We start from the raw sequence: 25,400 nt of genomic DNA on the forward strand, positions 1-25,400 counted from the left end.
TTAGTTCGAGTGAGGCACGCGTTTTATAATTAGATTATTGCCATGTTTTGGTTCGAAGATCCACTACAAAATAGAGCACGAGAAGTACTTATCAGACACATTCGTGCAATCTATTTTCGATGCCATTTTATTTGACACACTTTCACCGAGCCGAGCAGGCTCCAATAGAGTTGAGCAGCTTATTCCTAATTGGGACTGCGTTGAGTTATTATTATGAATTATTTATGAATATTCATGTTTTTGTGGCAAAACTCATAGAGTCTGCAATTAAACAAAAGCAGTCGGACGGACAGTGGGCAGCTGCCAGACAATTGCCAGTCAGCCGGATTTTCGCTTTCCAAACAGAGACAAGACGGAGAAAGTGTTGCCTATATTTGCCGTGTATTGTCCAAAGTCCTTAGAAATATTCGGGTTTTTTGTGGTCCATAAATCGTCACCCTCTAATCAAGTTAAAGTCCAGCCAATGACATTCTACAATATATTTAATTCCACTAATTACCGTACTAATTTCATCAGTTTTATGCACTTCTTCTCAAAGACTGACAACTAATAAAAAACCAAAATCACAAAAATTAAATTTAATTCTCACCTCATTCTCCACCAACCTTTCAACGTCGTCGGAAAATGGCGCTGGAGATGTCTCTCGGATCCCCCTAAAATCCGCCCACTCCACAGTATAGCCTATAGTATATTTTAGCCAATGGAATATTTTTCGGGGTTTCCAAATGTTTAAATTTCTAATTTGTGTCTCTGAACAACAATATTTCCCCCCAATATCACCCCCTAGCTGTTTTTTTGCTGTTGACTGCAGCAATTTACGGCAACATGCCAAGATCATAAAGCATATTATGATGCTCATAAATTAAATGAAATAAAATATAGAAAAAATCAAAAATTTTATTTATGAATTTTACAGGGAAAACAGCATAGCGACAGAGTGTATAAAAGCGAGCCTCTCGTCTCTGGTCCTGACAATTTACAAGAGGTGAAATTTAAGCACCATCAAAACGGTCGCAGGGGCCATAAATCCAAAATGAATATATGTTACAAATATATATAACAAAAGTCGAATATAATTTTATTCACACCTCGATTCCAAAACGCCCACTTGGCCATTGGTTTATGGCTCTCACCTATGGAGAAAACCAAAATGAAGTTGGCTTGCGCAACAGCAGCTGCTCGACTATCAAGTGCGTTTCAATCAGGCCAAAAACTTTACAAAGCCCCCATTGGCAGTCGACACGGCGAAAACAAAACAATTTCAGTTCCGAGGGCAATCCACAGACTTGCCAACCAATAACAAGTGAATAGAAAGATGGAAAAAAGCAGCGCGCTAACTCAAGTGTATCTCATAGATACTCGAGAAGTCGAGTGCAAGCGGGACGGCAGCAAACGAGTTGCATTGCCAGTCAATATGCTTTTAATTACAGCCTACGCGCCATGTAACTCAAAAGTTGCCCTAACAAAACTTTTCACCATTTACGGCAAAACCACGGACCTTGGATTAAAAAAATATAGCTGAATGAAAAAAATAACACAGACAGAGCTCGGTTTGGCATTGATGCGCTCGCTCCGCCAATGTTTGTTTGTTTTGTTTGTCTGTCTGACTGTCGTGTATCTGGGACTGTAGAGATACAAATGTATCTGTAGCTGTGTGTGCTCTGGGCGCGTGCCATGTGTCATCTGGCTTGCGACTTGCGACTATCAAACGCCTCTGCCTCATCAAGAGGCAACAGTCGCAGCACTCGAGTCTCCCCAATTGACCCACGCACGCTCGGCAACGTTCTCAATGAGATAACACTGCCGAGAAAACCCACACGATACACGAACCACAAACACAGCCATAGAATTGGCATATAGACAGATATAGATATCAATACAATGTTGGATATTAAGATGGCCAAAGAATTAAGAGCAGAGCTCTGGACCAAAAGGGTTAGTACTCTGGTGTAGCCATAGCCATAGCCACAGGGATTGGATTCTTTAAGCCTTTACTACTTACTTTTAATTAAATAAAACCTTCTACTTTCAAAGATCAAGCAATCATTATTTAGTTTGCTAATAATTGTAAAAGAAAAAATTGGATCTTGGCAAAATTTATTGGGTTTTTTTGTCTTATTTGGAACACGTTTATTAGACAACTTACCTGTCCTGGGTGTGCTGCTGGCAGTGCCACCAAATTGAGGAAAAGGTGCAGTACAGCTGATTGAGTCAATTGGGGGGCACAGCTTCCAGCTTCCAGTCTCCAGTCATCACCTGAGCGCTTAGCCACGTAGCACGCCCCCCCTTACCAGAAACACATCCATGTCCATCTTTGGATGAACGGCAATCAGACAAGCAGCAAATAATTTACAATCGCCACAAAAGTGTATTTTTAGATTGTGCAAACTATTTTCGTGGGTGTTTTGTCAGGGGCTGGGCCGAAAAACACCTCGCACCTTCCCGCTCCTCCCCAGCGGAATAATAAAAGCCAAACAACAACCTCAACCTCAACAACGTCACTAGAAATCGGCGATGAAAATTTTAGAAATTGTGTGAATAGATTTAGCTATATTTAGCGTAATGAGTTTTCATTTTCTTCGCCTCTTACTAGATGAAAATCTCACAAAATTTTATTGGCGTTCGTTGGCCTACAGGTGGCCGACGGCCTCTGCCTGTCCCTTTCAATCACACTCATTTTGGCCAATTCCCCCCACCTTCCGAAGTACCCCAATAGTCCCGAAGACCTCCCGGCGGTCAGCATCATGTGAAGGTTAAAAATAATCGGGAGCATATGCGATTTGTATTTATTTTGTTTGGCAAAAAACTTTCACAAATGAGGCAAAGTTCTATTTTTGGGTGGGGGCGCATGTATCCGTACATCTATCCGAATCCTTTGTGTATCTGCTAGATATCTGACGTACTCTGTTGTTGTCTGATTCTGAACTTTTTACCGGCAAACGAGAAAAGAAAAAACATTTCCCAGGTTGTTATTTTTAGGGCATGGCGTGTGCTCTCCAATCAACACAAAAAACGGTGTCTGGGTTATGATGCGACCACTAATATCACCTGATCACTATGATACTTCTTGGTGTTATATATAGAGTAGTTTTTCCTTACCAACCCAGCCCCTGCTCGCTGGCAGAGAATAAGGCTCGTAAAAATTCGTGCAGCTTCTTTTCTGGCATCTTTTCAATATATGATTTTCGCACTATTTCTGACTGCAATTTTGTTTATGTTTCCCAGTAAAAGCAATGCGGAATGCACATTGCACAACTGACGTGCAACCTTGTCCTTAGCACATGAAAACTTTTGTTTGGTTTACATTGTGAGCGAATGATAAACATGTGAGCCGAAATTCCGAATGCTGTCAAGGCATTTTTGGAAAATTGACAGAAACGTGAACTATGAGGAAATGATGGTCGAAAGTTTACAGAAACTTAAACATTTGATTTTAAAACATAAATAAAATATTAGTAATGAAAAAAAAACCTGTTAAGAACTAACAAACATATATTAAAAATATTAAATAAATTCTATAAAAATTAAATTTCTATTGTTGGAAAACCTTTAAACCTTCTGGAACCTTTCCACACCCAAAGGACAAAGTTCAGAAAGTTTAAAGACAGCTCTTACTTCTTAAATATTTGATTGAAGCCTGAAAAGGCCGGCGGGCAGCTCACCCTGACCTTTTAAAAAGTTCCTCACAGACAACAACAATCCAAATTGACTCAAAAGACTTAATAAAACAATCTCAATTACCCGAAAATCGCCCAAACAATACCTCTGAAGTCCCAATTAGACCCAACAGACACTTGGAAAACATTTAGTGAACTATTTGGCAAACAAACCGACCCCCACCCTGACCTTTTCCGGCCGCCCGGAAAAGTATCCGCTAGACAATGCCCCGAAAAACTGTCCATAAATGGTCAAGTGAATCATTTGTTTAGGAATCGGCACATTTCTGGCGGGCTGGCTCATGCAAACAATTTGGATCCCGATGCCGATCCCGATCCCGGTGTTTACGTCGATGCAAAAATTGCTGCTACGGTGCTATAATTTTGCTACGGCTAATGGGCCGCAATTTTCGCGCACACCGATGACGTATTTCGGGAAATCATAACATTTGCCAGCCGCTAAGACTCTCACACACCAGCACACGGATCGATACACCCATAGATATGGTTAACGGGGGGTACCTGTTGTATTTTTACCTCACCGGGGATTCGAACTCGAAGAGCGAGAGCGAGCAGGCGAGCGAGGGAGAGAGCTCCCGTGGCAAGAGCCAGAAGAGACCCCAGCCGTAAACTCACCACGCCGGAAAGGCCTGGCAAACTGTTGATTGGCTGGAGTGCGCGTGCGCGATGAAAATGGCTGCAGCGAAGGGAGGCAACCGAACCTACGATTGGATCCAAAACCGGCCGGCTACGTGATATTTGGTTGTCTGTGTGCCGTGGTGACGTCGGCGAGCGGGCCCGATTTCCCCACTGGAGAGCCGTCTTTTCGAAGTCGATATTGGGGCGCGTGCCGTTCCGTTTGGGGCGACTCGACGATGTTGAGTTTCATTCATAAAAACCGAAAGAGTGCGCATCTCGTGCCTCAGTTGTGTTCGAACAACGCGGCGGAATAGTTGAAACTAAAAGCAAGCCAGCCAGCCAGCCAGCTAGCAACCAGTGAAGAAATCATATAGCAGCAGTCTCCGGTGAACATCAGCAAACATTAAATAGATATTCAACGCGAAATAAAATATATATATTGAACGTGTCGGAAAATCCCAAGAGCTAAATATTTTATTAAATCGTTTGTGCAGTGCGCAGTGCCAAAGAACAAAATCAAATAGAAAAAGTTATCAAATCGACAAAAAATTCGCGATATTTGCATACAAAACTGAAACTTGCACACTAAAGTAAAAGTGAAAGGATATTCCAGCAGGCATGAATGAAAGCCTCCGGCCACAAAAGATGCTTACACGAGCGGTGCTTTATTGATTTTTGCCTCGCAGTGAGAACGAGATACTTTCGTGCAATCCACTACAGTGAAATTTAACGCAATCTAAGTCAGCCAGAGACACGGCCGAGAAGGCAAGAAAGCCTAAAGGAAAATCCCTTTGAATTCTTCTGCAAGTGCCATTGCGATCCAGGTGGGTGTTGAACGGTGATAAAAAAAAATTTAGTCCTCTTGTGGCGAGTGGTTCTAGTTTTATTTATACTTGTAATAAATTAAAAATTTTCTATGTGAATTTGCTTGAGTTATTGGCAAGAACATTTAATTTATAAGATGGCCAAGAGGGCATACAATATTTTGATGCTGATTTATGTGTTCTGTGACCAATTGGAAACTTGTCGTTTGCCAAGTGAAAATCCGATTGAAAAATTAGGTGACATGTTTATAGAAAAAGTATATTTTTCTATTCAAGAATTTGATTTAGATTTTTTTTCTGGAAAATAAAATGATTTCTTTTGTGAATATAAACTCTGTGGTCTGCCCTCTTCGTTCTGTGGATCTCGGTTTATTTTCACAGATTTTGTTGAAAGATATAAAAATTCATTTAACGCTTAATAAAAATTTCTGCACGTTATTTAGATAGCACCTGAGACCAGACAGCCAAACGGCCAACACAAAATTTACGACTGCAACTATGTATCTGGGCATTTATGCATCTGCATCCGTATCTAAATCTGAATCTGAGCACAAGTGTAACTGCATTAGCTATTTGCAGTTTTTGTAATTAAATTATTGTCATACATTTAGCGCTCAATTAAAAGAGCAATCTGCTTATTTCAGATGTTTACAATTTAATGGCAAATTTTTGGTCCGTCTGCATTCCGTGCATTTACGTTCCGGCCCAGCCGTGTCACGCCCCCCTTGGCACACTCTCTTGCCACAGATCCGCCCTCGCCCACCGAGACTAATGCATTTCCTACTGGCACCACCAAATGGAAAAACAATTAGCAACATGATTTACATGCAACCTCCCATAACCAACAAACAAAAAAAGTGGAGAAAATGTATGAAAACTGAAATACGCTGGGCGGATGATCATTTATCAATTTTTAAGTTTTTCCACCGACTTTTCGTCAATTTTCGCTTTTTGTGGTATTTAACAAAATAATTATGAGATCAAAACAAAAAGCGCCGACGGCCGATGTCGGGTCGTAGAGTTCATTTAACACTTGCCGCAGTTGCCAAATGGCACTTTGACATCGCCCCCATTGCCAGGTCCCCCTCACCTTCTAATTTAAATGGCCAAGAGAGCTTGGAAGTTGCCGTCGGGAGTGGGGAATGGGAATGGGAGTTGTTATGTCTGCCAAGTCAAACAAGAAAATTTTCATTTAAGTGCCCACTAAAATGATTTCGAACAAAAAAAGCAAGGAAAAAAATATCGTTATAAAAATATACATATTCGGTGTGGTTGATGTTGTTGGTGTTGTTGTCTGGCCTGCGGCTGTTTATTTTCATTAATTGTTCTCATGAGGGAAAACAGCAACAAGCCACCAGCACCAGCTAGCTGTTGGCATGAAAAGTGTGACAAAGTGTTACGCATGCAAAAGACGGCGGCAAAAGATACATTTTCCTTCCAAAGCATCAGAGTCTGGTGTTGTTGTTTTTGTTTTTGCCGTTGTCCATGTTAACTTGTTGGACACTCCTGGGTAAGGGTATGGGGGTCTTGGGGTCTGGGAGGGTGGTGCATGTATCTGCTCCCGCTGTGTGAATGATGGACTTTGTTGCCGCCCGGCCATTCCATCATCTCCGTGTCGCATGCAACTTGCATGTTTTCTATCTATGTATCTGCAAGATACTTTTACTCCTCACTCAGTTGACTAATGATGGCCATCCCTTCTCCATCTCCCTCTCGTTTAAACGTTTCTCCAATTTCTTTTCATATTAATAACCAAAGAAAACAACAGCGTACGGAAAACAAAAAAAAAGCTTGCATTATTATTGTTATTATTAATTGAGAAATAAAAATACACATTTTTGGATATACCCATGCTAGCGATCCGTCAAGGTTGGGAATGCAAATCTGGCGATATACGAGTGCGGATAGCATTGCACAAGACATAAGATCTCGGGGGACAAGTAAAGACAACAATCTTGTAGTTTATTTTTGGAGCCGTTAAGTAGCCAAAGGTCGCTTGACGCGTCTCAACATTTAATCCTCAATGAGGTCTTCAATGCTAATGCTTCCAATGAAAACAACCCAGCAGCTCTGGCCAAAGCCTCGGGTTCGGGTTTGGGTTCGAGTTGGGGTCTGGGTCAGGTCCCCCCCCCAAACCCTACCGCCTGCCATCCCATCTGCAAAGCAAACAAATTGGCGCCCATCCCTCGAATTGTTAACACTCTCGGCTGCTAGGAAAAATAAAAAAGATAAAGCAGCATAGAACCGAAGAGTAACTATGGAAATGGCAGCAACCGGTTTGGCAAAACTTAATTAAAATAATATCAACATAACAATTTTTTTCATGCTTGGCGCTTTTTTCTCCGCCACACATACTTCTTCCTCATCGGGCCGTTAAATGTATCTCTCGGATATCCATCTCACTCTGGCGCACAGCCACTGCCAATATTCATTCATGGCAAGAGGTCTTGACGTGTGTTGTTGTCTGTCCTACTACACTAAAAACAAAATCAAGAAAAATGCTATGCAAAAATATGCAGAGTGAAAGAAGTCAGGGGACCCGGGCCGGAGACAAGATTTACAATATACACCCATAAAAGTAGACAGCGATGCGGACAGTGGCAATTGCCTAATGTGAACACTGGATATTCAGGCACCCGAAATACTCCGCCATCAGTCTTGAGGTGATCGTCTTAGCTAGTTGCCACTGTAGATAAGAAACTAACACAGCATCTACGGCTTGGCTTGCCGTTGTTGGTTTTTCTTTATTTTTTTTTTTATTTAAGGGAGTGTCAATTGTTAGCCAAGTTATTAAGAACCAGGGGAAGACAAAGACCGGGCCAAGAAGTCCAAAGAAGCTGAGGCAGGAGTTATGGAAGTGGAAGTGGATTCGATGCTCTCCAACCAGTTTTCAGACTTTGAGAGGTTCGAAGTATTGGATTTTTATTTCGGCCGCCCGCGGATGATTCATGTGGCAAGTCGCGCATTCACAAAAAAAAAGATACAAATCGTTGATCGACTGTAAAAATTATTGACTCGAGCGCATAATTTTATGAATGAACAGCAGACAAAAGGCACACAAGCCCAGCACGCGCTGCCTCAACACAAATGTATCTCTGTATCTCAAGCTGCGGGTGTGTTGATGTACCTCTAGGTGGCTTGTATCCGAATCTGTGGCATCCGACAGAGACTCGGTCTACTCGGCTCGGTCTTTCGAATGTAATTTCACTCGCTGCCCGTCTCGAGTGCACTTTGCCATGGAAATTATGCGTGAAATCAAATGTAAATAAAAAAGCAAAAGTGCCAAAAGCGGGACTTTTTGTGCCCCTTTCCCCTTCCAGCAGGCTCGTATCTGTCGGATACGCCGTGGCACGGTAGTTATTTTGGCGCATAGCTGCCTGTCAACACAAGTGCACTTGTAATGCAAATCAACGCGGTCAAGCCTTCGCCCCACAAAAAATATACAGCCAGCAGTATATACTTCAGACTTTGATGACGCCACATCACTGGCCAGATGGAGGGGGGCAGAAATCAAGAGACAACAAAGATAGAAGACACAGACTCTGTGCCGAAACATGTTGCAGATGGCAATCACAATTTCGGTTAGTTTATCTGTGATAAACATGCAGATAAAACCACAAAATAAATAATAAGCCATGTTTATTGGGCAGTTGTCTAAGAAATATTCGCCACTGGTCGCTGATCAGGCTCTAATTGAGACGAGTTGCATAAGTCTGCGCAGCGGATTGCGTAAGGTCACCGCCTGACCCACTTCCCGGGAGCTTCAAACCTGGCCTACGATCCATGGGAAAAGCGCCTGTTCTACTTCTCAGGGCTCAGAGCACTAAGTGCTTAATCGATCTTAATTTAATTGCTGGCACTCGTGGGCGCAGGAGGCGAAAGTCGGCGACAGTTACCAAGACAACAGTCTGTGGCAAATTAAATTGTTAAGTAATTTCACCACTTGATGACCCGGCTTACTCAGTGACTGACTGACCGACTCGTTGGTTATGCAATCGAACAGCTGTCGTGGCAAATCAATTGAAAAGCCAAGAGCATGGCATTCGCAGCATGATTTTGCATGAGTGCCTCTATGGTTACCAGCTTTTATTAAACTTGGCCAATGGCATTTTAAGACTTTATTTCTAATTAAACTGGATCAAGGTCTATCGTTATAGGACTTTCTTTTGCAAGCCTCACTAACCATTTTATTCGTTTTCTTATTTTAGGCGGCGTAGCCCCTGGAACTCCATCAGCGGCCATGATCATGGAAGGGCTTGAAACCCTGGTGGCGCCAACCCATCACGCATTCCTGCTCACCGAGTCGGCTGCGGCCGCCCACTTCAATGTGCTGAGCTTCGACACCTGTCTCTTTAAGACGAGCACGGCGGCCCAGAGCAGCGGCAGCCCGTCCACAGCGGCGGCGGCCACCTATCTGAGCCCGGCCCAGTTCGGCGGCAATCCCGGTGGCAGCACCTCCTCCGCCGCCTCATCATCCTCATCCTCGCTACTCCACTACAGCAGCGCCTCTGCCGCAGCCGCCGCTGCTGCCGCAGCCGCTGCAGCATCCGCCAACAATTCCGTTCTGCGTGCCCGTAACCAAACGGCCACGCCCACCCAGGGCGGCAGTCCCGGACACGTGGCTGTGCAGCCCAGTGCCAGTGCCACAGCCAGCAGCGGAAGGAGCTCCGCCTCGCACCTCAGCCTGTTGAACACAAGCAGCCAGCAGAGTCCCTCTTCGGTGACCGTCGAGCAGCAGGTGGAGGCCCACAAGCAGCTGATCGAGGCCCTGCCCGGCGACCTCAACACGCCGGTGACCACTTCCAGCGATATTCCATCATTTTTCGGCCCCACCACAGTGGTGGAACCACCCCCAATTACTGGTGAGTTAAAACAAGACACTAAGTTTAGATTTAAGAACTGAATTAGAGTAGATATATTTTGAATAGAATCTGAATTAAATCCCACAATTTATTTATTTGCCATTATTTTGGATTAGAGGCATATATTTGGCATTGTCAAGCTAGTTCCATAGTTCCTTTTCATAATACTCGCTATAAATCTTGGATAAAAAAGCCTCAAAACATTTATGGAGTTTGGCTTAGCTTCGGTTTCGGTGGCCAATGTCCATCGGTTGGGAACCGTGGCACCGTGGAGTAGTTTCTTTATCTGCTGCTAATGGATGCAGCTTGCTGGCCGCAGCTGCCACATGGGGCAGTGGCAACGCCGGTTGCAGTCCGCCCCAGAGACTGCAACTAATCCGTTGTCAGTCCTAAGTCTCAACATAAATCAGCCTCAGTGGAGTAGTCCGCAGAAACTGTCGTTATGTTAGCCGATATCTTGACTTACTTCCCTGCCACTTCAGCATATCTCGACTTTGTCTCTCTCTGTACTGCCACCTTCCACCTTCACCCTTTCTTTCTTTTGGGCTTTGGCCCGAATAGCAAGTTCAAAATCTTAAATAAACATTCGAAAAGATTCAAGTACCAATTTTCGAGATTTTTTTGTTTGTATTTGCCTGTCTTTGTGCTTGATTTGTTGGTTTTATTTTTGATTTCTTTTTTGTGTGTTTGTATTTTTATATTGTCTTAATAATTTCGTTGTTATTATTAAGTTATGGGGCAGTTTAAGATACATATTTCCAGCCAAAAATACCCACAAGTATTTCTTCTATGTATATTCCGTTTTTAATTTGGCCACATAAATATAAATTAATAAAAACGCTGACATCCCAATGGCTATATCAGTGTACGGACTTCTCGAAATGTATGTCAGAAATTTTGTAGAATTTTTGTTTACCTTGTTTTTGCGCTCACTTTTCATTAATGTCAAATAAAATTGAATTTTGCAATACTCGCGAGTTGCGACGCAGCGCTCTCATATTTCTAAGACTGCATAATGAAAATAATAAATAAAAAAGAGCAACAACAACGTCGCTTAATTAATCTAGAAGCAACAACAACGGCGCATGTATTAAACATTTCCGTTCAGTGTCAATGTTTCGAGCGCAATTTTCTCACTCGGGGCAGCCTCAAGATACGCGGATGCCATATCAGTCTCACATGTACATAAGTACAGACATATGGAGCTGCATTTCTAATTGAATTAAGGCAAAGCAAATAAAGTATACTAGATTTTCTGCCGCTATCAAAAACAATTGAGTTTAATTGCTCTCTCTACCCTTACCCATACCCTTACCCCCGAAAAGAAACAAAGCCATTTTCGGTCGCCGAAGCTAAGCGAGTGAATGCCAATTGAAAATGCATAAAAAGCCAATACGCATTGGTGACTAAAATATGTTTCATAAGCAAGTATCTTAGATGTAAAGAAATAGCATCGCCAGAAGCCAAAAAAATGTCACTCATAAATTCTGACCACTGCCCACGCAGTGCCAGCCAGCAAAACTTTGGCCAGCCAGCGAAAGAACAAAAATCATAGACATGGGCAATTCTCAAATGAAAATCCATTAAAACAATTTGCATGACAATGATGGAGCTGCTTTTAATCGCCAAACTTGGCAAGCTGGCCAATCTGCCGGCCATGTCTCACTCAGAGTCTAGAGATCGGAAACAGTAATATATAGACGAAGGCTCCATATTGGCCAGACTAGAGTGCGTCTCCTTTTGGGCCATAAGCTGTCATAGAAGGCAGTCAGACATATATGCATAATTTGTGGCCGTCTTCCTTTTATAATTTTTTTTTTTGTTTTGGCCACATAATTTGCCCTGACAGCATTAATGGGGCTTGCAAATATATGCGACTAAGAGAATAGAAACGCTATCGCTATAGTTTTCTGTGAATCGAAGCGCCCTTCCTCTTCTGCTGAAAACCAGATTGATGTCGCAGCACATTAGGCGCAATGCAACTCAATCAATATCCAGACCAAAGCTCAAGTCCCAGGCGGCATTAATGACGGCAATCGTGAGCAGTATAAAAAACGCGAACAGAAACAGAAAAAAAAGAAGGGAAAGATTCTCTCGGCTTGCTGGCCGCGTAATTAGTCTTCTCGCCGACACTTCTGCCTGGCCCCCAAGTGCAACTGTCTTCTGAACGGCTGGACTGGTGGACTTCTGGCACGATGAGCGATGATGCGACCTCCCGTGTCGTTCGATTTCCGCGAAATCAAAGCGCGCCCAGCTGCAGTAGCCCAATGCCAATGCCATTCAAGCGAACTGTGATTGATATCGCACCCTGCCGCAGCAGCAGCGGCAGCAGCAGCACCAGAAACTGAAGCTGCAACACCAGAAGAACAAGCCACTCTCAGGGAAAATATTAACTTTTTTGATTTCAGTAAAATAATATAAATTCAAATTAATTTTTGGGGATATTACAATAGCAAACTATAGATATTATCCACGAACTTAGATCTTTAACTAAACCCACACTTTTCTTTAATTTATGATTGCAGGATCCATTGAATCCGAGGATCTATCGTTGGAGCCCCAAGTCATTTCCGTTGGCAGTCCAGTGCTATCTCATTGCAGTCCCTTGAAGGAGGAACGTAGTACGCCACCAGCATTAGCCATTGTCAAGGAAGAATCAAGTAATAATAGTTGTAATATGTACCCCCAACACAACAACAACACAACATCATCATCAACAACAACTACAACAACAAGCAAACAGACAACAAGCGAAAGCAACAACAACACTGAAGGAGTTGGCTCTCCAGGCAACAACAATACACAATCACACCAACAGCAGCAACAACAACAGCTGCATCACAACAACAACAATAGCAGTAATGCGAATTGCCACCACAGTCACCAGCAACAACAACAACAACAGCCACACATGAGCTCCCCGCAACATCAACATCAATACCAACAACACCAAATATTACACCAACAGCAACAACAACAACAACAATTGCCACATCACCACCACCATCATCATCATCATCACCATCATCACAGTCAGCTACAACAACACCAACAACAACAACAACATCCACAACAGCAGCAACACCAACAACAACAACAACAGCCGCTACACCAGCAGCAACAACAGCAACTCCAACACCAGCAGCAACACCAACAACACTATCAACATGCCATCCAACATCAGCAGCAACAGGCTAGCAAAATCTCATATCGTGGCATTTTTACCACCACAGGCAACGCGATGAACGCCGCAGCAGCAGCAGCAGCGGCGCAACAGCAGCAGCAACAGCAGCAGCAGCTTCCCTCCCCCCAGCTGAGCGTTCTGCCCGGTCAGATGTCTCCACCCTCGAACAGTCTGGGCAACAGTTGGGGTCTGCCCAGTCCGGACAAGGCTCTCTTCCAGCCGCCCATGTTCAGTCTGCCCGCTCACTACGCCACCACCATGCAACAGCAACAACAGCAGCAGCAGCAACAACAACAACAGCAATCTGCCTCGCCCTACGACGACGGACGGGCCGCAGTAGCCGCTGCAGCCCAGCATGCTGAGCTTCTGGGCCTGACCATGGATTGCACGCCGCTCTTGCTGAAGCAACCGCCACCGACCTATGCCGGATCCACCGGATTCGCCAGCCTGGCCGAGCTGCAGAGCAGCCACGAGCAGTTGCAGCAGCAGCAGCAGTACAACAGGACAGTGCAGCCCAAGTACCAGTGGTTAGACTCCCCGGCGGACTATGCCCAGCAACAGCAACAGGTGCAACAACAACAGCAGCAACAGCAGACCCTGGTGCTGCCGGGACCCACGTCTTCGGCGAGTTCCAGCAATGCAGCTCTGGGGGTGCTCATTCCCAAGCAGGAGAGCTATCCCGACATGCAGCCCAGCTCGAATGGCACGGGATACTCTGCCGGATCCGGAGGCAGTTCCTCAGCAGCTGCCGCCGCCGCCGCAGCAGCAGCCGCTGCTGTGCAACTGGCGGAATACAGCCCATCCACCAGCAAGGGACACGAGATCCTGTCGCAGGTCTACCAGCAGAGCAGTGTGCCCCTAAAGTTGGTGCCCGTGAAGCCTAGGAAGTACCCCAACCGCCCCAGCAAGACCCCTGTGCACGAGCGACCCTACGCCTGCCCGGTGGAGAACTGCGATCGCCGGTTCTCCCGCTCCGACGAGCTCACCCGCCACATACGCATCCACACAGGTCAGAAACCGTTCCAGTGCCGGATTTGCATGAGGAGCTTCAGCCGGAGCGACCACCTGACCACCCACATTCGCACCCACACCGGCGAAAAGCCCTTCAGCTGCGACATTTGCGGCCGGAAGTTCGCCCGCTCCGACGAGAAGAAGCGGCACGCCAAGGTACACCTGAAGCAGCGCATCAAGAAGGAGAAAGTGCGTGGCGAGCAGCAACAGCAGCAGCAACACCAACAGCAGCAGCAGCTCCAGCAACAGCAGCAACACCACCACCAGCAGCAGCAACAGCATCCGCAGTACCAGCACTCCCATCACCACCTCCTTCAGGCCGCCGATCTGGCCATTGGGACGTCGAGTGCGAGCATGTAGAGACTACAGAATTCAGCATCCGCCGAGGACAAGGCCAAGGGCAAGATTCGCAAGATGAACCTCGCCCTGGCCTTGGACCTCGACGAGAGCGCCTTTCCCTTCGAGCTGACCTCCGACTACGGCACCCTCTCGCCCCTGACCAGCCCCGTGCCGTTCAACTACGTGCTGGTGGGCCAGGACTCCAGCCAGCCCTTCTTCTACAAGGACAGGTCCCCGGACAATTGAGGGGTATCCGGCAAGGAAGGGAAACTGATGCAACTGATCAATCGCCGATGCTGAATAATCATTTAGAGTATACCGATAGTCGTAAAACGGAGTTGTGCTACCAGCTACCAGCAAAAAAAATAGAAGCAAAATCTATGCAAGACATTAAATCGTAAAGAAGCAACACAATATGCTACAATTAGCCTAGTTAATATCTCGAACACACAACTTACTAAATGGAGGGTTTAGCAAGAAGCACGCAGAGCAAAGCAAAGCAAAACAAAGTTACTAACCATACAAAGCCTAACTAAAGCAAGTTGATCAATAATAATATTATTCGATAGTTATGAAATGGGAAAATATTTAACTTATGTCTCTAATACTGTGATCTCATGTGTAATAATTATTAATTTTAATTTCTTTACATAACTACAAATAACCAGAAACCAGAAATAATTTTAAAAATTATAATCCTTTCGCCTTTGCCTAGCTAATGTTCATTTTTAAAAAATGCTAACACAAGCACACACACACGCACACACACTAATTTATTGCATTTTAAAATATTTATACAAATCTATTATAATCTATTATAATTATTAACTTATTGTCTTAAAGGTTTAGAGTTAGGTTTTAACATGCAGCAGTACTCGAGCAGTACACTGCAGCAGAACACACAAATCTTAGCATATCATTTTTTCCTCTAAGCATTATGAATTGCATAAGTTACAAAACAAAAGATTAATTTTAATCCGAAAAACGGAAATGGAATATTCGTGTGCTAATTAGAAACGAAGAGGAAATCGTCTCGCCAAGTGAAAACTTAAAATTGATAAACGCCCCTTGTACTTCCTTAATTGATTCGAAATCAAAACGGAATAATAACATTTAGTTTTATTTCATTAAAATAAGTTTATGTTCAATCTACTGTAGAAACTTATTTCTCCTTAGTTTTTAAATCGATTTAAGTTTAATTTTTACATTATTAGTCCGTTATTTTACTTCTGAAAATACATAACAATTTTTAAAAAACATTTCTTTTGGGTTATTTTTATTTGTTTTCACTCCCAAACACTGGAATATTAAGGTGCAAGCTAAGGAATGGTTTCGGATGCGCAGATCGTGGCAATAAGGATCGCAAAAAAGTGGGTTTCGTGTTAGACAATAGGAACAATCTCGAACCTCACTCAGTGCGGGAAAGGACCTGCTCTCTCTTCTAAACTTTTCTACTATTTCCCAAGACCCATTAGCCCCAGCTATATATATTTTCATATGGCTATGTATACCCAAACACTGTATACCCAAAATATATGTAAAGTCTAAGAATATTTAAAACTAGTAATCGTATATGATGTTCAGCTTATTCTGAATGAGTCTGGCGCCTCACAAATTATAGCCTAACGAACTTGAATCGAAGTAGAAAGTGTAGGAAACTCACGAATAAACAAAAATGTTATTTAAATGGAACTCTTGTGCCACTTGACAGATATATTTGTTGATGTATACAGAAAGAAAGATACCTAGATATATACAGAGAGAGCAACGAAAATGATGATTGCTTCAAAAATGTTTTAAATTCAAATCTATTTTATGGCAAAATAATGAATGATATATTTTGCATAGCCGCTAAAATCAGACACAAATTAGCATTAGGATGGAAAAAGGTTAAATCTTGAAAAAATAGAGTTAGGAAAAGGGCGGTGCCAAGAAAAATTAAAAATAGAAGCACTTCCCGCATTCAAAATGAAGCTACATTAATGTTTATATTTGTATTGAAAATTTGTCATTTCTTAGCTAGAGTAAGTCACAAAGTATCCAAAATACAAAGGAGGATGTGAAACTTATGTGCCATCGGAAATAACGAAGCTTATTAAAAAAAAAAACAAAAAACATAGAAGATGAATAATTATATTTAAAGAAGCGATTTTGAAATTTTAAACGTTGTGATTTATATTGTTCACTTGATGCATGGTTCAGTGTTAATAATTATTAATAAATACTAATCAGAAGGCAGAAACCCCATAGTCAGGCCGACTAACTCTTAGGTGTATTTAATGTGTACATATGTAGATGTGTTTATAACTCAAGTTGCTTATGGACAGTTTTTCTTCCATACATACAATACCTTTATGGATATAGCATTCATTCGAATAAATGTATTTTATTGATGCATTCTTAGCTAGACAACAATTATTCGTAGCTAAGCATATTAAAGCCAGACAAGAGACAATTTAATGCTCAAAGGTGAAGCTTGCAGTGTGTTTTTTGTAGATGTTGCATTGCAGAAGATATGTATTTTACTTGTGCGTTCAATGCGTAGGCAAATTATCGATTCTTAATGTTTTTGTGTGCACATTATGTACTTAATTACCTTCTAACAGATACTCTAAGTAACCTCTCAATTCGTAAGCTCTAGTTTCAAAGACTGTCTTTGTGTTTAGATCGCTAAGTCTGTCGAATCGGTTCTATCATCCCGAGGGGGAGGCCTGGGCCTCTCCCGCACTATATCAGTTCTTTGCTACAAGTTTAACATCTAACATATATCCCTAACTATAAGTTTGTATTTTATGTCAATGTAAACTAACAATATTCGAATTACGTATTATACACATAACTATAATTGAATAATATGCAAATTTGGCAACCACTTTTTGAACAAATTAAAGAAACAAAATTTAAAATTCAACATTCAACTGTCTTTTCACTCAATATCGCTCGCATTCCCTGCGAATTGGTTTCGTTCTGGCCATATAAATTAGTTAGGCATTCGTTTCAATAAGCCATATCGTGGCCATATATAGCGAAATGCAGCCCCAATAAAAAGCGCAATAAAATTGAAAATAATAGCCAAAGCGGAGCGTCTGACGACGACACGGACGATATATGCCAGCACTCAAAACTAATGAAATGTTCCAAACTCTAAAGCGATTGCAGCCTGGTGGCAAGAGCGCCAAAGCGCGCCACGAAAGTCGATTGACCAGAAACGCTTCGCTCCAACAATTCGCCGGTCATCTCACCTGGCCCGCCTGGCCCACCTGTTCGGACGGAAGAGTCCGGGCAACCGACTGGGCTGCCAGGAGCGACAGGCGCATGTCGGGCCTAAAATTCTTCAGTTTTCTGCTTGCCAAAGACGAGCAGCCAATGTCGGGGACTTGGCCAAAGTTATGAGCGCAATTCTCTCGTAAAAATGCAAAAAGGAAAGGTACCTGAATCTTGGTTAGATGACTATAGGATGCTCTGAATTGTTAGATTCAACTAAATACCTCAACATTTTAAATATTAAATAGAGCCTCAACTTTTGTGTGTTTTATTTCATTTTAAACAAATTCTACAAAAAATCCTTATAGAAATCCCAGAGCCTTTATACCTATTTATTAAAAGAAACCCTTTGTAAAGTAAACCTTCCTAAGAAACCTGAAAAAATGTGGTTCCCCCAAGCTAGTAGGGCACTGAAATGCAAAATGCTTTCACGGCTGCATCTTCCACGTCTTCGGCCACTTCGGACTGCCCGACTGACTGCTTAGGTTTGAAACTAGAAATTCTTGTCTGCGCAGCAATCATTATCGAACAAGAGCGGCAGGAGGAGATGGAGTTGAGGAAGGAGCTAGAGCTGAAGCTGGAGGTTCGGCTTGTGATTTGTGTGCTTGCGGTACAATTTGAGCCGCGAGCTGTGGCTACCAATGGCCAGTTGTTACCCGGGCCCAGTTGTTCGACTTATGACAGGCGCAAACAAAATTATTCCGAATCCAGACCAAGCCGAGAGCAGTAATCCCAGGGCACCAATGCCACATGGAGCCTCAGCGGCAGGTGATGAACTGTCGGCAATCGGCAGTCCGAGGAGGCACATGTGTAGTTGTCGTCTTAAGTGCGCCTACTTGACATGTTTAGGTGTTTAGATGGCATGCCCGATATGGTCCAAATTGATTTCGATTTGATAAGCTGCCACATTTCATCTTAGCCATTCGGTAGCTTCAATATATGGTCACCAATGTGGCTTATCGCCCAGTGGCCAAGATACCGGCCGAAGCAGACGACAATATTGTGAGAGTCATGAGATTGCGGCGGAGGTGGGGGCGCAACCGAATGGGGAAGTGGAAGTGGACCAGCTATCTGCCAGCGAGGTGTCGCTGAACAGTCACTCAGCGACCAAAAGCAATACCAAAACCAAAAGCAACAACCGGCAACATCAACTATCGAAACCGGACTCGTTTGTATTTTTATTTTTACTCTTTCGAGCCACAAAAAGGACCAGAGGAATGTCATGCAGCCAATCTCTGTACTGCCTCAGCATAATATCTTTGCTTAACTGCTAATGAGTTGCCGTTAGTGATTTATTTCGTAAATAAATAGAATTGCCAGCAGTTAAACCAAGTTCAACTTTGCATGCGGCATGCAACACACGGCCCAGACACGAGCTCTCCTCCTGACACACTGAATCCGATGAAAAGCAAAATTTCCATGGCTTTGGCCAAACGAATCTTTTCCCCAGCAATTCTTAGCCAAATGTCATAATATTTTATGAGTTTAATGAAGAACCATGCCAGCATCCGTATTAGATACATTCCTGCTTTTGAAAACCTGAAAAAGTTACTCCCAGACCCTTGATTTTGGGGCGCGCCCTTTGGGAGATAGGCCACCCTAAGGTCGAAGGCCCCCAGTGGTCGGTAGCGAAGTGCTATTAATAAACCCGGCCATATCGCACTGTCTGCGACATTTGACTAATTGAAAAGCCCTGATATATTATGGTCGAATCAGCGAAAGTTGGCAGGGAGCTGCGCGGAGGAAGTGCATCTGGCCTAATCAAAACTAATTCATCATGGCTGCTGCCGATGCATTAGCAGCCTCTCTGGCATAAGGGCACCCGGCACCGGCCACCAGACACCAGGCACTGGGGGCACCATCTTCGCCAGCTGCAGCTACCTGGAGCCGAAAGTATTCTCCGGTTTGCATATCTATGGCCACATATTTCATCGTCGTCGTTGTCATCGGTCGTTGTCTCTTCCGCGACTCCAGAGACTGGGACTTGTGTCGTCGGACGATGCACAGAAGCTTTCTTGGCCATAAAGAAACTAGATCAATTTAATTTGTTTTCGTTTTTGGTTCTTATTTTTCTTCTCTATACACACACATACTGTGGCACATGCATTTTTGAGCCAACTCGGTTCTCCAGCGGGTTCTCCCGGCGACTGGGCTCGATCCACTTTGGAGACACTTTGCGGAAGCGTGCCACTTTGTCACAGAGCATTGTGCCGCGGGCGTTTTGCATTTGGCCAAAGGCGCCGCTGGACACTCGATACTGGACCAGTGGACCACTGGATCCGAGAGCTGGAACCGCCCAAATAGAGTTGGCAAGTCTATAACAAGCCAAGTATTGAGTTTTAAAGGACTTTATACCTCTTCTTTCTTTAAAATCTCTATAAGAAAGTGGTACAATATCCAAAGTTCTAGTCTAAAAGATAGCTAGAAAATGGCTAGATGGTCAATCCCAGGCAGCACTGCGATCTTTGGAATTCCTAATTAATGCATTGGCCGTTCCTTGGGGTCCCGCCTGGCTTATCAGTGTTTGTAATTAGCGCATTTGCATTAAAAATAGCAATAATTTCCCATAAAAGAAATGCCCAACATCGTTGTACATATATATTAGTGCATTCTTCTTCGATCTTCTCTATTTTTATTTCACATCGTCGTCCAGGAGTTTATTCTCCTTTGGGTAATTATTGCAAAGTGACAGGAAGTGGCACAGAATTAAAATCGAGGCATTAAATAGATAGCTGACATATCGCCAGTCGCGTCGCAGACATCAATTAAATTTGTCTATGAGTTCAGCCTTCTGCTTACTGGAGGAGAAGTCACTCCCCACAGTTCTCCAGGCAATTACCAATACCTGCCGTGCAATTTTCTGGAATTAGAGATGGCCTATAAGGCAAGTACCGCTTAAAGAACTTAAACTGCTAAATTTTGATAGAAAAACAAGGATTTTTAATTCAGAAAAAAATATATTTTAAATTAAAAAGTTGTATTTTATAAACCTCAACACCTATGTGCACTTCAATCTCTTCACGCAGACTTTCTCAGCGATTGTCACATCGAAATAGCTTGCCATATCTTTATATTCCAATTAATCTTAAATCTGGCTCCGGCAATTATGCTCACTAATTAATGGGCTTTTAAACAAACTTGGCAACGCGTTCTGCTCACGTTTGAGCCAATTACCCGTGCTCAGACCACGCCCCCACCGCCCCTCAACTAGCCAGTGCAAGGCGTGCATTTATTGATTCACAATTAATGTTGATTATTGTGATTGCATAGACCAGACTCGCCATCCCGATCAAATGACACGCCCCGAATTTGGAGAATTCAGCTCATCGCCCGAATATTGATGATGAGCGTTTTGCCAGCTGGGTATTTCATATTTTTTTTTTTTGGCCGGAGTCATCGCAAATTCAGTAGCCGCTTCGACTGCCTAATAATGGCCCCCATTGCCAGAGCCGATGAATTATTACGCTAACCACAAGCCATGTTAGCACAACTGGTCCAGAAGTCTATTATTATTTATGCGAAAGCCTGCCAACGGTTGATCGCTCAGATCGCACGGATCGCTGAATCGCCGGATCGAGCCACATCTATCTCCCAGCCCCCGATCCCCCCACGATCTACGATCGACGATCAACAGCCGCCGTTAACTGAACTACGCGGCCATCAATCATGAAATTATTGCCGCTACATTTCCATGGATTTGCATTCAACGTCATAGCGAAAATAGTGTATGGAAGTTAAGGGACCTTCAAGTGATAATTATTAACTTATTTCACGTAAAAATAAATGGTTTGCAAATCCTACAATAGCCATTATAGATTTGTAATTTTGATTGAATTAAATTAAAACTTCCTGTTGGCAAAGCCTTTGCCTCAAAATTAATTAATGGCTGGTTCAATTAAAATTGCAACATGCCGTTGAACAGAGCATTGGGGAATGTGTTCCAGCAGGCCGCTGGCGGAGAAGTCCTTGTCCCTGTCCCTTTGGTTTGGATGCTTCCATGTTCCATGTTGTAGCTACAACTTGCGTGCGTCGTTCCTTGATGAGCAGCAGCAACATCAGCCGCAGTAGCAGCCTCAGCAACATCGGCAACAGCTGCAACATGTGTTGGTCACTGCTAATCTGGCTTGACTTTAACTCGAGCCACACACTCGGTGTGTGTCCTTAGGCACATACACTTAAAAATTATTATTTTTTAGAAGGCTTGATTTAGAATATTAATTTGCAAAATATAAATCACGTTCTTTAGCATTTCTTATTAAATTTAAATTACATTAAGACCTCAAACATTAAAGAATTATTTCAAATTTTAAATAAAATATTTTCCAAGTGCACTCCAGACAGAAAAACTCCGACAACTCTCAAGTGTAAAAATCAATTTAGTTTTCCACCTGCATCTCCCCACCTTAGCCTACTTCCTCACGTCCTTGGCAGTTTGTGGCGAAAATGGAAAATTGCTGTTCAATTATTGGTTGCCATGTAAATTTGTTCCATGGCCCAGGTGACAAGAATTCTAATAACTTGCTTAGGCCGCCGCCAACAGCTTCTGCCCGGCATTTTCTCCTCCTTGTTGCCTGAATGTCTGAGAGCCGGCTACTTACCATACACTTATCTACCATTTAGCCAGAAATTTATTTTCGGCTCTTGGTCTTCATTTTTGTTTGGTTTTTTTTGTGATTCCACTAAAACCAATTAGTTAGTTTGTGGGGACCACACACGCGTCGGGGAATTAGCATTTCTTTACAAATTCCCCAACGGTATTTAATGTAAGAGCTCGTAGATAACGAAACTCACTCTCTCCCCCCACTAAGAGGCATTATCGGAAGAAATATAAATAAAAATAACTTGAGGTAATTATCACAACATACCAAAACAAAACGCAGTACCCTCCTCGGGAAATTAGCATTTAAATTGTCGAGAGCTGAGAGGTCAGTTTCGGCCATGGCTTGAATTTCGTGGGGTCTGGGTGTATTTATTGGCTCAGTGCTGATAAGAAGCCGAAAATGGTGCACTTATTGACAACTTTAACGAGTTGTCGACAAAAGCAGCCACGAATCGAAATCAAAGAGATTTCTTTACCCAATATGCATATAAATGTTTTTTGGGTCAAAAGCTACCAGCATAAAGCAACCTGTGAGCTGGAAACCCAAAAGCCTATTCCAAATTCAACCATGGGGGCGATCTTTAAACAAACGTCAACTAGTGAGCCACAAAATGATGCAAATTGATGGACAACTTAAAGAGCCAAAACAAAGGCAACACAGACCACCCACTCCCTTTGTGTTAACAGACTTTGATTAACTGCCTTTCGTTTGGGACAAATTTCAAATTAAACGCTTCACTGGCCACTGGGAAAAAGATACAAGAAATTTCGAAATAAATGCAACAAGTGGACGTCAGAATTTATGATTCCATTGTCTTCGAGAATGATTTCCCTGAATATATACCCATATTTAACGGTTCAATTGAGTTGTGCCGTGAGTAAGTATTTACCCCCCTCGAGCCTCCTCGGCCAACTGGTCATAACAACGAAATCAGCCAGGAACGGCCGTCTTAACTTGGCTGACAACATAAAAACTTTTATGCGCATTCCTTGACTTCAAGTTCAACTCCAACTCCACAAGCGACAGCAGGGCAGAAAAAACAAAAAATAAAATAAAAAACATAAAAACTAAAACCAAGCCAGAGTAAAGGAAAAAAATAAGAAAAGATCAAAACATGACAATAAAAATCAGGACTCTGAAACGGGTCGGACGCTCTGCTCTGGTCGGTCGGTCGTGTGCCTGTTTTAACGCCAAAAGTGTGACATATAATTTCGAAAATGACACGCGGCAACCAACACAACACCAGCAACAACAAGAACAGCGAAAAGCCATAACAACAATTCAACAACCAGAATGTCACCAAAGCGAGACACGCAAAAAGGTCCAACTTTTAGGCCTACCGATGCGACAGAGCAACGGCCAAGACAAAGGGTCTGCGGGTTCGAGGATTTCCTACTGGGTTCCCGGCTCCCCGAGTCCCCGGCGAGGATGCTGGCCATCCATTGGAACCCAGTCTCAGGTCGAACTGATCATTTACTTTACGACTGCCGTGTGCCGATTTTTTCCTTTTCTCTTATTTTGAAATGTTGTTTCTTTAATTTTATGTCCATTTTAGACACGCATTTACAAATTCTTCTGTTTAATCAAAAAAGTGTTAAAAAAGGATGTCTAACATGAGGATATTTTACTAATTATATTAACCATATTACTCCAATTTTGGTAAGAATTTTTGTCAAACTTTTCCTTACTCATTTTTTAAATCAAAATGTACTTTAAAGATTGTCTCTGGTTTCCTTTTAGGCTGAGATCTCATTCTCGACTAAAAGTCTTCTGTTTTCGATTACAACGCCCAGATAAGAGCTGTTCCCTGCCATCTCGCTGGATCTCTGGATCTGGAACGGGCCAAGCGGAAATAGAAAAAGGGTTTGGCCCAGCCATGTTGCTGCTGGAGCAACCGATGATGCTGATGCTGAAGCCGAGATGTTGATTTTGATGCTGATGTCGTTTCCTCTTCTGGTTCCTAAAGGAGTGACGCCGAAGGCAGTAACAGGCATCTGGCAACTGGCAGAGGAGGGAACACAGAGTTACGTTGGACATCCCGACACGTCACCAAAGCAGGCTACAAAATGGCTAAAATGCATTTGCAACGCTCCAATGCGTCTGCTTGGGTTTAGTTCTTTTTATTTATTTTGTTTTTTGCTTTTTAGCTTTCAGCCATTTCTTGTTTTTGCCCTTCAGACAGACTGAGTTCATTACTAGCGCAACGAAAGTAAGTTACTTGTGGGAGACACAGTACCAGGTTAACGGCCATGACTTATAGATCTACAAAGGCATTAAAGCTGTAAGGATGTACCCTTAATTATTAGCATTATTCTCCTCTTTAACGATTAGAGATTAACTTTTTTATTAAAGATCAATGAGCAAAGATAAGTGCTGTTGAAAAATAACCATTTGAAACATCAACTTCAAGCAAACAAAAATTAATTCAAAATACAACATTTTATAGCACCGTCTGCAGCCCTCATGTGGAGCAGTCTAGGGCAGCGGCTACGTGGCCGAGATTATTTACATTTACACCTGTCCAGGCGTCGATATCGAGCCCTGACACTGCTCCACACTTGGCACGCTAATGAGGCCTTTAGGTCCGGGGCAGTTTGACATTTTGACCAGGCCGAAAACAGAGGTACTGGCCACGGTCGGACCACCAGCCGAGTGCGATCATCTGTTGATTTCTTTTTCGATTTCAGTGCTTTTCTCTCCTCCACGTCGATGGTTATCAGTTTTGGATTTTGTGAACACAGCCCCAGAGATCTGATCAGTTAGCTGGGTTAGCTGTACCGTTCCAATCGATCCAAATTAATGAAAATGAAAATCTCGGAGCAAGTCGCGACGTCTCTTCCCAGATGCTTATCGCAAAAATGCCGAAAAACCCATCGATTAATGCAAATGCAAAGGGCCCCAGGCAGAATAACTTACAATTATGCTAAAGTGTTGAAAACGATTTGATTGTTTGATTGGTCTTTGATTGTTTTAGTGGCGACGAAGATGCCACGACCCCTGTTGCCGCCCGATAAGCCCAG

General features: G+C 43.1%; 1 protein-coding gene across 2 annotated transcripts in view; it reads left to right on the forward strand.

The window, feature by feature from the left end:
• The window catches only part of sr (stripe), a 40,028-nt gene extending 24,320 nt beyond the window's left edge, over positions 1–15,708 (forward strand). Inside the window, exons 1-3 of one of the 2 annotated variants that reach the window (XM_017246697.3) lie at positions 4,597–5,119; positions 9,328–9,981; positions 12,507–15,703. In XM_017246697.3, the coding sequence (XP_017102186.2) occupies positions 9,360–9,981; positions 12,507–14,536 (2,652 nt within the window). In that variant the 5' untranslated portion in view covers positions 4,597–5,119; positions 9,328–9,359 and the 3' untranslated portion in view covers positions 14,537–15,703. Of the gene's footprint in view, positions 1–4,596; positions 5,120–9,327; positions 9,982–12,506 lie in introns of those variants that run through there. The other variant, XM_017246696.3, reaches the window with a different exon arrangement.
• Positions 15,709–25,400: the final 9,692 nt, after the last annotated feature.

The sequence above is a fragment of the Drosophila bipectinata genome, chromosome 3R, assembly GCF_030179905.1.
Source record: "Drosophila bipectinata strain 14024-0381.07 chromosome 3R, DbipHiC1v2, whole genome shotgun sequence".
NCBI classification, from domain to species: Eukaryota; Metazoa; Arthropoda; class Insecta; order Diptera; family Drosophilidae; genus Drosophila; species Drosophila bipectinata.